At 42.1% G+C, this 14,945-nt stretch overlaps 1 protein-coding gene across 17 annotated transcripts in view; it reads left to right on the forward strand.

Moving 5' to 3' along the window:
* Nucleotides 1-14,945, forward strand: part of PTPRF (protein tyrosine phosphatase receptor type F) — a 1,035,200-nt gene that overhangs the window by 975,134 nt on the left and 45,121 nt on the right. For 10 of the 17 annotated variants that reach the window (XM_077275903.1, XM_077275904.1, XM_077275915.1 and 7 more), the window contains 2 exons: nucleotides 1,102-1,119; nucleotides 4,213-4,323. In XM_077275903.1, coding sequence (XP_077132018.1) covers nucleotides 1,102-1,119; nucleotides 4,213-4,323 — 129 coding nt within the window. The remainder of the gene's footprint in view (nucleotides 1-1,101; nucleotides 1,120-4,212; nucleotides 4,324-14,945) is intronic. The other 7 variants (XM_077275907.1, XM_077275911.1, XM_077275910.1 and 4 more) reach the window with 1 other exon arrangement.

The following is a 14,945-nucleotide window of genomic DNA, read 5'->3' on the forward strand; positions in this document are numbered from 1 at the left end:
AAAGACGTGCAGAATAAATGTAGCAGTCAGTGTAGATGGGGCGCGGGGCTCCACCGGTTGCATCTTCTTCTCAGTAAGATTGGATGTGACTTGTTCCCGATCGCCCCTTGTATCCAGGGCTCACAAGGCATCACCTGCCCTGATTCTGGACTGGATGTTCCCTCCCCACCACTTATAAAGGGGAACAGACTGGTGAGATTTGAGTTACCCCACTGAGAAAATTATCCAGCGATTTCCAGTTCTTGCTACTGCAGCGACCAAGATATTGATTGTCTGCAGGCGCAGTAGGTGGTTTAATATCAGCTGATAGTGACAATTTAAAATGGTTGTCATTTTTTTACTTTCCCCCATTTAAAATGATATTTTCAAACATTTGAATTAGAAATGGGATCGATCTATAGAAGGTCGAGGGGCCAGACCCTAATAGTGATGAGCGAATATACTCGTTACTCGAGATTTCCTGAGCACGCTCGGGGGTCCTCCCGAGTATTTTTTAGTGTTCGGAGATTTAGTTTTCATCGCCTCAGCTGAATGATTTACAGCTATTAGCCAGCTTGATTACATGTGGGGATTCCCTAGCCACCAGGCAACCCCCACATGTACTCAGGCTGGCTAGTAGCTGTAAATCATTCAGCTGCGGCGATGAAAACTAAATCTCCGAGCACTAAAAAATACTCGGAGGACCCCCGAGCGTGCTCAGGAAATCTCGAGTAACGACTATATTCGCTCATCACTAGACCCTAACCCATTATGTCTTCCGTTGACATTTGGATAAACTGCTCTATAAGCCATTGATCTCCCCGAGCATCAGTACCGTTACACGTGTGTGCTCCTCACTGTGTTGTTGGATAAAACGGAATTCACCTAACACTCTCCAATCCTTTACATTATTTCCGTGTAATTTTTGTTGTTGTTTTTTTTTAATGAACCTGTTTAAAATGTCTGGTGATGACCTCTGTATGGGCACATGAGGATGGCGGTGTGTTTATCTAGAGGTTAATCCGTCCACGACCCGTCCTCTCTAAATGTCCCTATATCTCCTTTCTACTTATTACTAACAGCTTCTTTCTAATCTTATTTGCATTCACATTTCCTCACCAGGTGGTACACCGATCAGAGGTAAGAATGCCGGGGTCTTCCTCACAATGCCGCTTCCACCATTTCCCCATCACCTCTTCGGGGGCTCATTCGTATTCACAATTAACAATCTCACATTCTGTTGTTTGTTCTCGTGTTTCACACAACTGTGCCCAGGAGCTGACAATCTGGCTGTACCCTTTTTTTTCAGAGCAAACATAGTTTACTCATTATAATTAGGGTTTGCACTTTTTTTTTTCTAGTTGTCTCCTATATTTTTAATTTATATTATCTGCGGATAAAATGATTATTGCCACTTTTAACATCTGATTGTAGTCCACTGAAGAAGACCCATGAAAACAATCATGGAGCAATTGTGCAGTGTCTGCACTAGGGCCAGTAACTGCTTTCTTCACTGGGGTCACATCCTCGTTAGTGTATAAGGATCTTCTTGCCTAACAGGCCTGCTTATGGATTAAATATAGATTATACTACTCTTGAGAAAGCATCTGTAAGAATGGTGAGCTACAGCCGAGATAATTGGTGCCGCGTATTTCAGAAGTTGGGCGTCTGGTAAACTCCACGTATTCAATCCTACAGGGACACGTTACAATGACAGTGGGAGGCTGCTGCAGACAACTGTATTCATCCACTGGCAGATATTTTGATATTATTCTTCCTCCTAAACTTCTTGATCTCATTCATAAAAAAGGGTACAACCTCTGTATGAAGTTCCTCCAAACCTCACGCTCTTCCTGTTCATTATCATTGTCGCCCACCCCACAAGTCCTAACCACTAACACCCGCATCAGACGCTTCAAGACGTTCGTAGCTTGTTCTTCATGTGCTGCAGTAATGGATTTACTTTGTGTATTTGTGATAATGTTATTACACTGCGCAGCTACAGGCTATCTCTTCCATGAGATGCTGCAATTACCCTGTTATACCACCACTACTGTACTTGTAGCCAATAGATAGCCAACAGACTTTTAGCTGTCACAATGTTTCTTTTAAGATGTGTGAGTTTCAGGAGAACATAGATACCATAAATAATGAGTTATCGATGTGAGAACTTTCTGCGCCCTTTAGCAGCACATTATAGGTGTTATCTTGCTCCCCTGCTGGCATTGGAGCACAAATGTCTCTTACCATTAAATCAAGTGTCTGCAAGAGTAGAGGGGACAGAAGTAAGAACTGTCCCTCCATAGAGGCACACTAGTGAAGTGTGAACTAATCTTCCCCCCATGGATCTGTGCAGAGAACCACACAAAAGATGTTACTGTCCTGTAAGGACAAGCTGTATTACAGTAAAGCAACTGCTCACCATGGCACTGAAAAAATGACTACATACTTATAATATATATAAAAAAAACACAAAAATTGAGCTTGTTTTTTCTTTGTATTATTGCATTCTGTGCAAGCCGGGGTGTGGCCTCCCTCTCCTGAGCTGGAAATTGTATATAAGGCTTCCCCAGACTGGTGTTCCACTGGTTGGGCACAGTCCTTTTGTCTGCCCTTATTCACACTGAGGTCAACATTGACACATGGTAAGGTTTTAATATTGAGCAGTGTAGGTCTGTCCCGATCAGAGTTACCTTGTCGTGGTGGGATGGCTTTTATGCTATTTTTTATTTTTTTTAAAAAGTATTACTAAAAACTTTGCGTTATTTAAATGCACGTTTTTGCTTTTTATTTACTTAGTTACAGCAGGGTTTTTGGTCACTTTTTCTCTTGTAGGTTTTATATTTCTAATATATACACAGCTTTTCTGGTGCTCTCTGCGGAGACCGGCATTCTGCAACCAAGATGGCTGCTGCAGTGGCATAATGACCACTGCTAACACTTACTCAGCACAGAAAAGAGAGCTGTGGACTTACCATTGCTCCATGTGCCACTGTGGCAGCCATTGTGGATGCAAGAGAAACCAAATGCCAATCTCCGCTGTGGAAGCAAATGGAGAGAACCGTTTAGAGTTGGTATTTATGACAAATGTACAGTCAGTTTTCAGTGCCAGGATGGAGGGTCGCTGTAATCGTACTAATAAGGATGATTCTAAACTCCAGTAAACTTTTAGCATTATCCCAGTGTCTCCATGTCTTTCTAGATGTGCTGCACATAAATTATGGCGGCACAGTGAGACTTCCTTTCAACACTCAGGTCCAAGGAGACTCTGAAGAGACTGTTCACATCTTGCACTTTTAGGCTATGTGCACACATCAGGATTCTTTGCAAAATTTTCCTGAACAAAACCGGACTTTTTCTGCAGGAAATCCGCATACGTTTTTTGCGCTCTCTTTTTTCCAGATTTTTCCCATTTTTTTCCGGAGCTTCCCCAATTCAATAATATAGTGGCAAAAACGCGAAAAATCCGCAAAATTAATGAACATGTTGCGGTTTTTTTTTGCCGAAAAAAACGCAACATGTGCATAAAAATTGCGGGTTGCATTCTAATAATAGGATGCTTAATGTAAGCATTTTTTTAGCGGTTTTATTGCGTTTTTATAGCGGAAAACCGCCAAAAAAAGAACGCGAAAAATCCTCATTACTATTTCTTGTCCTGCATTCTTCTATTAATTGCTTGTACCAAGTAAAGTGACTTTAAGGCTATGTGCACACGTTGCGGATTAGGCTTAGGAATTTCTGGTGCGGATTCTGCATCTCTTGGCAGAAAACGCAGGTGTGGATTTGACGCTTTTTTTTTTGTGCGGATTTTGTGCGGTTTTGCTGCAGATTTTTTGCGGATTTACTGCGTTTTTACCCCTGCGGATTTCTATAATGCAATGGGTACAAAAACGCTGCAGATCCGCAATAAAGGAGTGACATGCTACTTCTTTTAAACCGCAGCGTTTCCGCACTGAATTTTCCGCACCATTAGCACAGCATTTTTTTTTTACCATTGATATACATTGTACTGTAAATCACTTGCAGATCTGCAGCGTTTCTGCACTGCAAAAAACGCTGCGGATCCGCAGGAAATCCGCAACGTGTACACATACCCTAATAACCGATTCTTGGTCATGCCCTGTAGGAGATTTGTTGAAGATCAGTTACGGAACATGAATTTGTTTTAGGCCAATAGTACAGATTTACAGATTTTCATTTGTTCTCTTCTCTTTCCTTTCACTTTAATTTCAGGAGCTCTGCAGATTGAAAACAGCGAGGAATCCGACCAGGGAAAGTATGAATGTGTAGCCACCAACAGTGCTGGGACACGTTACTCTGCTCCCGCTAATCTCTACGTGCGTGGTAAGAATTCATCACGCGACCATGGAACGCTGCTAACAGTCGTCTTTACAGGACTCGGCACAATTGCCAATCGGCCCATTTTATACTGGTGGTGGTCTTGTGCGTGTTATGGGAAGCTGTTGTGTTGGCGTAGATGTTGCAGTGCCTGTGTACTGTGATTGTGCTGTCGGAGAGTTATGCGTGCTGCTATGTGGTTGCTTGTAAGAATATTCAGTGTAGCGGAAAAATGTAATGTGTCCCAACCATTGCCTGTGACATAATCTGACCTTATTATCCCTTCAGTGAATACTGGTGTCAAGTTGGGGAATGTCACAGTATCTTATCATCAAAGGCCTCAAACCACTAATCCAGCATAATTAAGAAATAAACACCGAGACATGCAAGAGTGGGTAGAGACGAACTACAATGCTACCAATATTTAGGCCATGTTCACACTTTGCGGTTTTTACCGCGGATCTGCGGCGATTTTGATGCTGCGGGTCCGCAGCAGTTTCCATAGCGTTTACATTAACATGTAAACCCTATGGAAACCGCAAACCGCTGTGCACATGCTGCGGGAAAAACCGCGCAGAAACGCAGCGGTTTAAAACCCGCAGCATGTCACTTCTTTGTGCAGAATCGCAGCGATTCTGCACCCATAGAAATGCATTGAACCGCTTACTTCCCGCATGGGGCTGTGCCCACATTGCGGGAAGTAAGCGGATAATGTGCGGGTGGTACCCGGGGTGGAGGAGAGGAGACTCTCCTCCAGGCCCTGGGAAGCATAAATAGTGTAAAAAAAAAAAAAGAATTAAAATAAAAAATGATGTTATACTCACCTCTCAGTGCTGCCCGCGGCCGTCCGGTCTTCGGTTTGCTGTGCGAGCAGGACCTGCGGTGACGTCGCGGTCACATGACCGTGATGACGCCTCGGTCACATGACCGTGACGTCACGAAGGTCCTTCTCGGCACAGCATCTTTGGAACTGGAGCGCCGGGTGCAGCGCCCAGGAGATCCGGACATCGGAGGGTGAGTATAACCAATTTTTATTATTTTTATCATTACTATTGATGCTGCATATTGCTGCATATGCAGCATCAATAGTACAGGAGTAATCCCGCAGCGGAAACCGCGGAACAAACCGCGATAAATCTGCAGGGATAACCGCAGCGGTTTTGCCCTGCAGATTTATCAATTCCGCTGCGGGATAAACCTGCAGAGCACACCGCAAAGTGTGAACGTGGCCTTATACAGTATTTACAGTAGGTACAGACAACTTTTTCATGTTCGTGTGTAGGTGGTCTGAAGTACTACAGTGGATCTGTCACCAGATTTCACAACACAAACAGCATATATTATTAAATAGAGATCTTAGACCTGATGAGGCTGATGTAGTAACTGTGAAAAATCCATGTATAATTAATTAGCTGTATAATCCTTTATGAAAGTTTCCCTGCCTAATATTAAAATGAGTGTTTTATGTGAGTGTTAAGCAGCCATTCTGACAGGTCAGTACACCAGCTTCATCAGGCCTAAACGATCTGTTTAAATATACAGTTTTATCGTGAAATTTGGCGACAGATCTGCTTTGAGGTTTATAAACACATCTAGCAGTCAATTTCTACCGAGCCATGTCCTCAGAATACTTTCTGCAGATTTCAAGCTCAGTTCCACGGATGCTGCCTTACTTGCATGAACATTCGCTGTTTACAATGTCTGATGTCTCCCTGATTAATTATAGGGACCTTTACATTGATTTGATGGCTGACATTCCAGTTGAATCACGGTTGTATCTAAAATAATCGGCGCCCCCTTCTTTCTAGCAAATTTTGCATTTGAAGACACACGGAGCGTTTGATGAGTGTTCAGGATTTCTCATTATCCAGAGAATTCACTGTGTCTAATGTGTATGGGTGTACAGTCTACAATTAGCCCATCCCAGTGACAACCACAATTCTGTGACTATACTGGGAATAAGTGGTTTTGTTTGCGTTTCTCTCCGAACAAACAATCACTCCTAAATATGACGACCATCGCCCCAAATGGATCAAAATAAAAATGGCGCGCACCTCAATGTTTCTCCCCTGTCCGGCACCTGATATCTCATCATTTGATGTTCTGTATGATGTTGAGACGTCTCGGTTTACTAAGACCCCCACAATCCCCTAAATCCAATGGTACAGACTAGAGTCTTCTGCAGTGGAAGGATGGAGTAATCTTGGAGTAGGGTGCTGTAGCGATGGGGTGTGTCGTGTGTATGGTCAGACTGTAATGTCAGATGCCGCCACGAGGAACATCATGCTTTTGTGTGCACTGTGCGGGTTGTGTGTGTCTGTCACGTACACATGCAGTTTTCTGTTTTTACTCTCTCTGTGTTTCTCCTTGTCTTTCTACTACCTCGTCATCCTCATCGCACCGCCATTCAATCAAACCTCCATCTCTCAGATCAGCGAGAAGGTTGGTCCCTTTCACTTCTTATCCGGCTACAGATTGGCACGTCTGGTCCGCCCCACCCCTGTGGGGGATACAGCAGAGCCGTACAGAGCTTTTTTCTTCTGCAGACCCCTATCTTCCCGTGATCGTGCTTACTTCCTCTCCTCTACCCTGTACCTTTGGTGCCTGCCTGTAATATGTGCCTGTCCGTACAGTCCCATCAGCGCACGCTGAAATGTGCATGGCCCTTGCCCACACACCCTTTGTCTCTACCTCTCTTTACCTTTATCTCCCTCCTGAGCGTAATGCACTTTTCATTAGACTGTGATTTATCTTTGAGCCTTGGATACATGCAGGGCACTCGTCATAACCTCATTCATAACCATTCATTGTATGCAGCTCTTCACAATGGTAATGGACATCATGCAGTGTTCTAGGGCAGTGTTTCACAGTTCTGGAAATCCTAAGTCGTAAACCGACCAGCCGTGGAATAATGGGTTGAAGCAAAAGAGCAAGTCATAAAACCAAAAAATTGAGAAAATGATGGAGTATATAGAGAAAGTAAGAGAACGTTAAAAAAACAATATTTGTGACCTCAATGATGGGTGCAGCTAAATTCATCAAGAAAATCATGTAATGGAAGATGAAGAAATGTTTAGTCACTAAAGCTACCACTTCAGGCTCACGTCAGATGCTCGGTGATTCTGGTTAAGGCTACGTCCACATGACCATATTTTCGGCCCAAGTGCTGGACATGGAAACAGTTGACTTCCCACGGACAGCACTAGGGCCAATGTTATTTAATGGGACTGTTCAGGTGAGCTTTTGTTTTTAAGAATGAATGTCATACAGCTATACATATCAAAAGATCCACTGACCAATCCCAAGAAAAAAAAAGTACCACAAAAATCTGCAAAAATCAATCCCTCATATATTATGTTGATGAAAAAAATAAAATCACTATGGCACAGGGAAGGAGGGGAGGAAAAAATGAAAGTGCAAAAATTAAAAATTTCCAATTAAAGTAGACCTCTCACCAGGTCAGAAGTAACCAGGTTTTGTTTTTGTTTTTAATTATCACTATTCCAAAGTATTTTTTTTTTCCAGATTTGTCATACTTTTTCAGAGATATGGGCCTTTTTATTTAGTGCTACTTTTCATGGTCTTACTTTAGGTGGCGTGGCTTATGAGGTAGCTATACAGAGCAGCTTAAAAACACAACCCCAGAGAGTCCTTTGAGTAATGCCCCCTGGTACAGACCATAGAGAGGAGCACTAAATAGAAAGGCTCGATAAAACAGCCCATAAAAAGGCAGTATACTTAGAGGAGCAGCAGGACTAAAAGACTGATGTGTTTACTCTGTTATGTCTTTATTGTCTGTATAAGTCCCCTCTGAAGTGTAAAGTGCTACGGAATATGTTGGTGATATAGAACTAAAAATAATTATTACTATTAAAAAAAACAACAGTAAAAACTGACCACTTTTGGCCTGGGGACAAGTCTTCTTTATAGGTGATAAACCAAAACCAGGAATAATATGAAATGCAACATCAAGCAATAGAGCTGAGAGGGAACGTATAGGTCCTGTATGACCCCATGAATATCACCACGTCACATGCTTCTTCACCCTCCCGTGCAATGCATTTCTGTTATATTGAATACCAGAGGAGGTTTGGACTCCAGGCATTCAGCAAATGAGGAAAGTGTGATCCGTAACCACAGAATACGTCTCCCCCAGGGTAGTGGTCTTTACACCACTCCATCTGACGCTTTGCATAGTGCTTGGTGATATAAGGCTGCATGCAGCTGCTCGGCCATGAAGCTTCCGGCAGAGGCGCAGTGTTTCTGTGATGTTATACCAGAGGAGGTCTACACTTTACAATTATGCAGTTAGCAGTGCTTTGGTGACTTTTCTGCCATCTGCTCCACCTGCTCTGTAATGTTCTGTGGTCACCACATGTGGTTGTGTTCCTGAAGAAGAAGTCACTTGAACTTCGAAACGCGTTGAAATAAAAACCACTTTCCTTCATTTGGATATCTTTGGTCCTGCATTTTAATCGGCGGCACGGTTTATATCCACAAACCTTCTACCTCTTCACATCTGATACGGTCACCTACGGACCCGTGGATCTGCTGCAGTTGAGATCTATATGTCATTACATTAGATCTATCAGGTTAGTGCAATTTGAATAGATCTCTTATTTTGTCCATCGGATAAGACCCTATGTGCGCTGATTTCTTCTACAGTTACGTTCTTGGTCACCACTTCGTGACTGAGTTGTTGCGGTTCCTTCTACTTTTCAACAATATCACTTGCATGTGATGGGGGAATTTTTAGGAAGGAAAAAATGTCCTGAAACAACTTGTTGCAAAGGTGGCGTCCTAACCCAAGACTATACTATGCAGGATTCACTAAATCATCCCAGACAGATATCTGTCCAGCCTCTGTTTAAAGACTTCCATTGAAGGAGAACTCATCACATCTCGTGGCAGCCTGTTCCACTCATTGATCACATTTGCTGTCCAAAAGTTGATTCTAACATCTGATCTGTGTCTCCTTCCATTCAGTTTCATCCTATTACTTCTAGTCTTGCATTGTGCAAATGAGAATAAAGCTGATCCCTCTACAGTGTGACAGACCTTGAGATATTTGTACATAGCTATTAATTCGCCTCTGTCTTATCTTTTGCAAGATAAACATATCCAGGTCATCTAACCATTCCTCATAGGACATTGTTTGCAGTCCGCTCACCATTCTCTTCTTGGAACTTGTTCCAGTTTTCTCATGTCTTGTGCACAGAACTGGACAGATTCCAGATGCATATAATGAGCGGGGAAGGAAATAAATCCAAAAAGATAACCTTATGTCTCTAGTAAAATTGCTTTATTTAAAGTGCAAGGCAAGAGAACAGTGATGACAACAGAGTCACCCAACAATAAATAAAAACACATCATAGCATGGGACACTAGGAAAATGTGCCTGCCGACTCATAGTAGAAACAATTATTATGGTCATTTAGACATTGGCACATAGAGTCAGAATAACAAGACCAATAGGGGATATAACCTATACCCAAAAGACTTATATATATTATTAGGGAACCACTATATCCCATTTGCAATAGCGCAATACTTAATAAACAGTAACACATAACATCATACGGAAAGGCTACAGAAAGCAGTACAGGTAATTAATACATCACCCTATAGAACGGTGCCTGGCAGGTGCAGAGTCCCAGTGTCCGCCCCAACGCGCGTTTCGGAACACCTTCGTCAGGGGGCGCATAGTGAGCTACAAGAAATGTGCAGTATAAAAAGGCCGAAAACCGGAAGTGAACCCGAACCGTGCCCCGGATGTAACCCCGCGTATCCTAGCAGCCGCCGGCACAACAAAGGGGGACGGCGCCATCCAGGCTGTGAAGGCCGATACACGTGGGGCCCCACGTGATCCACCCACAACAAGCACTGGATCGCCGTCCTCCAAAGGAAAAGCAGGCGGGTGCATGCGCAGAAGCACACCCCAGGGCAGGATCATCATAGCAGGTATAGACAGAAACAGAGAACTAGTTATAGCGATCTTATGCTACCATAGAGTGCTACAGCCCAGGTAATATTGCCATAATACGCAAAATAACTTATTGCCTGTGAGAAAGGGTAACATTAAAGGGGGATGACATAGGACTGATATAAATATATAATATTACAGTTTTATAGTCATGCACAACTATCACAGAAAATAGCAGCAATAGCAATAGGCATATATCCATAAATAATTAATAGTAAAACAATAACAATGCAATATGCCCATATATAGAATACATTTTCCCATACAAGACACACATCCCTTAATATTAACCCCTCTCCTTTATTCTTTTCCTCAGACGATATCCACTGGATAGTAATGAGGAAATGATTTTCCACTTTTTTTCTCTCCTCTTTCTCCTTCTCATATTACCTTCTCCAAAAATAGGGTAAACTCCACAAATATGGCCAAAGATTTGCATATAGTGTACTAAAACTTAAAAAACACATAAAAATATTAAAACTAGACAGGTATGAATCTATAATCAAAAAGTGAGCTCCACAGTCTAATGATCACAAAAATGGGGCAAAGCTTAGATTTTCATTAAGGCCAAGGGGATGAATTGTCCGCAATGTCCAGATCCATTTTGTCTCAAGACGTGCCAGCTTCGTAGTCAATTTACCTCCTCTAATACCAACATCCAGGCAGTCGATACCCCTAAACCTAATTAGTTTTCCATTACATCCGTGATGTTCCTTAAAATGTCGAGGGAGTGTCTTTAATTCTGCAATATCAGACTTATGCTTCGCAGCCGCCTCGATTCCACACACGTGTTCACGAATGCGTATCTTAAATTGGCGGGATGTAAGCCCTACATATATTAGGCCACAGGGGCATGTGGCATAGTAGATGACAAAGCGTGTTGTGCAATTAATTGCTTTTTTGATATTAAATGTTTTCTCGCCACTGGAGTCTAAAAAGACATTAGTCCGATCCATATTAGGACACGCCACACAGTGGCCACAGGGGAAGGAACCATAACGAGGAGGAATATTATCAAGGAAGGTAACTCTAGGTACCCCCTCATAATGACTCCTCGTCAGATGATCCTTGAGGTTCCTAGGTCGTCTGAAAGAAATAAGGGGGCGGTCAGGTAGAATCTTAGAGATGGTTTTGTCAACCTTCAGGATAGGCCAAGATTTGGATAAGGCTTCACGGATTTTAGAGGCCTGGGAATTAAAGTTAGTTACAAAGTGTAACTGCCTATCGGAATGCCCGGATCCACTGGATGTCTGATTGTAGACCAAAGATTCACGAGAGGCAGTCCTAGCTCTATTATAGGCCCTCTTAATAGACCGCTTACTGTATCCGCGATCACGGAATCTATTCTGAAGTTCGTTGGCCTGTTGTTCAAAATCTGACTCAGTTGAGCAGATCCTTCGCAAGCGAAGGAACTGCCCAACCGGTACAGCTCTGACAACATGTGGTGGATGACAAGATGATGCATGTAATAGGGAATTCGTGGATGTCGATTTCCGGAACAGATCAGTTAGATACGTAAGAGCTTTTCCACATTTATGGAGGGGTTGAATACTAATGATTTAAACATCCATCTTACGTATCATTGGAGTAGGGAAGTAGTGGAATTCCTGGATGTCACAATTAAGAAGGACCAGCTCGGTTTTTTACAAACTGATCTGTTCCGGAAATCGACAGATTGAGTCAGATTTTGAACAACAGGCCAAAGAACTTCAGAATAGATTCCGTGATCGCGGATACAGTAAGCGGTCTATTAAGAGGGCCTATAATAGAGCTAGGACTGCCTCTAGTGAATCTTTGGTCTTGTATGGGAAAATTTATTCTATATATGGGCATATTGCATTGTTATTGTTTTACTATTAATTATTTATGGATATATGCCTATTGCTATTGCTGCTATTTTCAGTGATAGTTGTGCATGACTATAAAACTGTAATATTATATATTTATATCAGTCCTATGTCATCCCCTTTATATGTTACCCTTCCTCACAGGCAATAAGTTATTTTGTGTATTATGGCAATATTACCTGGGCTGTAGCACTCTATGGTAGCATAAGATCGCTATAACTAGTTCTCTGTTTCTGTCTATACCTGCTATGATGATCCTGCCCTGGCGTGTGCTTCTGCGCATGCACCCGCCTGCTTTTCCTTTGGAGGACGGCGATCCAGTGCTTGTTGTGGGTGGATCACGTGGGGCCCCACGTGTATCGGCCTTCACAGCCTGGATGGCGCCGTCCCCCTTTGTTGTGCCGGCGGCTGCTAGGATACGCGGGGTTACATCCAAGGCACGGTTCGGGTTCACTTCCGGTTTTCGGCCTTTTTATACTGCACATTTCTTGTAGCTCACTATGCGCCCCCTGACGAAGGTGTTCCGAAACGCGCGTTGGGGCGGACACTGGGACTCTGCACCTGCCAGGCACCGTTCTATAGGGTGATGTATTAATTACCTGTACCGCTTTCTGTAGCCTTTCCGTATGATGTTATGTGTTACTGTTTATTAAGTATTGCACTATTGCAAATGGGATATAGTGGTTCCCTAATAATATATATAAGTCTTTTGGGTATAGGTTATATCCCCTATTGGTCTTGTTATTCTGACTCTATGTGCCAATGTCTAAATGACCATAATAATTGTTTCTACTATGAGTCGGCAGGCACATTTTCCTAGTGTCCCATGCTATGATGTGTTTTTATTTATTGTTGGGTGACTCTGTTGTCATCACTGTTCTCTTGCCTTGCACTTTAAATAAAGCAATTTTACTAGAGACATAAGGTTATCTTTTTGGATTTATTTCCTTCCCCGCTCATTATATGCTATTTGGATAACCGTCTTGATCCGATACTTGGGCAAAATTACTTTAACTGGGAGTGATTGTTAATTATTTTTTATTTTTATTTTTCAATTGTAAACCTCCCTGATGTTATACCATATACAATCTTTGCCCTTGGTTACCCCTATTTTGTTTCAGATTCCAGATGCAGCCTGACCAAGGATAATTACTTCATGTGATCTAGACTGTATTCTTCTGTTAATGCATTCCAGAATTGCATTTGCCTTTTTTGCTGCTGCATCACACTGTTGACTCATGTGCATTCTGTGATCTATTGGTATACCCATGTCTTTTCCACATGTGCTGTTGCTTAGCCTTATTCCTCCCATTCTGTAAATGCTTTTTTCCAGATGTAGAACTTTGCATTTCTCCCTGTTAAAACCCCTTCTGTTAGTTGCTGTCCACAGTTCCAGTTTGTTTAGATCTTTTTGAATTATCTCTCTTTTTTCTAGTATTAACTATCCCTCCTAGCTTTGTGTCATCAGCAGATTTATTTGTGATTCTGTCATAGAAGGAAATTAAGTTAGTCTGACATGACTTATTAGTTACAAACCCATGCTGACTCTGGTTAATCTCTTCATTCACATCCAGATACTTGTATACATGTTGTTTAATTATTTTGTCAAAGATCTCTCCTGGTATAGAAGTCGGGCTCACAGGCTTATAGTTCCCTGGGTCCACCTTCTTCCCCTTTTTGATGATTGGGACAACATTTGCTCTTCTCCAGTCTTCTGGGACTTCTGTTGTACAAGAATTTTCAAAGATTGTGCAGAGTGGTTCAATAATTTCCTCTGCTTTCTCGTTCAGTGCCCTAGGATTATTCATCTGGACCTGGAGACTTGAATTAATTTATCTTAGCTAAGTATTCCCTCACCATCTCTGTTTATATATATATATATATATATATATATATATATATACCGTATTTTCCGGCGTATAAGACGACTTTTTAACCCCTAAAAATTGTCCCAAAAGTCGGGGGTCGTCTTATACGCCGGGTATGGCGTGTGCAGGGAGCGATCCTGGATGTTCCCAGGGTCTGAAGGAGAGGAAACTCTCCTTTAGGCCCTGGGATCCATATTCATGTAAAAAATAAAGAATAAAAATAAAAAATATGGATATACTCACCCCTCCGAGAAGCCTGGCTGTCACCGCTGCAAGCGTCTGCCTCCGTTCCTTAGAATTGCAGAGTGTGAAAGACCTTCGATGAAGTCACGGTCAGGTGACCGGTCACATGAGCGGTCACGGACCAATCACAAGACCGCGACGTCATCGCAGGTCCTTCACGCTCTGCAATTCTTAGGAACGGAGGCAGACGCTTGCAGCGGTGACAGCCAGGCTTCTCGGAGGGGTGAGTATATCCATATTTTTTATTTTTATTCTTTATTTTTTACATGAATATGGATCCCAGGGCCTAAAGGAGAGTTTCCTCTCCTTCAGACCCTGGGAACCACACGCCGTATAAGATGACTGGGCGTATAAGATGACCCCCGTCTTATACAGCAGGCATATCCCAGATTCCATATTTTATATGGAAAAGTTGGGGGTCGTCTTATACACCAGAAAATACGATATATATATATATATATATATATATATATATATATATATATATATATATATATATATATATATATATATATATATATATATATAGTGTGGATTCTTCTATTCCTTCAATAGTACAGTGATGATCAGTTGATGTTACATTTACTTACTGAGAGAAAACAGATGCAAAATAGGAATTTTAAAAGTTCGATCTTCTGAACATAATTGTTTACCACTTTACCATTTTCATCCTGTAAAAATCCTATA

Source organism: Ranitomeya variabilis, chromosome 8, assembly GCF_051348905.1.
Source record: "Ranitomeya variabilis isolate aRanVar5 chromosome 8, aRanVar5.hap1, whole genome shotgun sequence".
In the NCBI taxonomy this organism is placed as follows: domain Eukaryota; kingdom Metazoa; phylum Chordata; class Amphibia; order Anura; family Dendrobatidae; genus Ranitomeya; species Ranitomeya variabilis.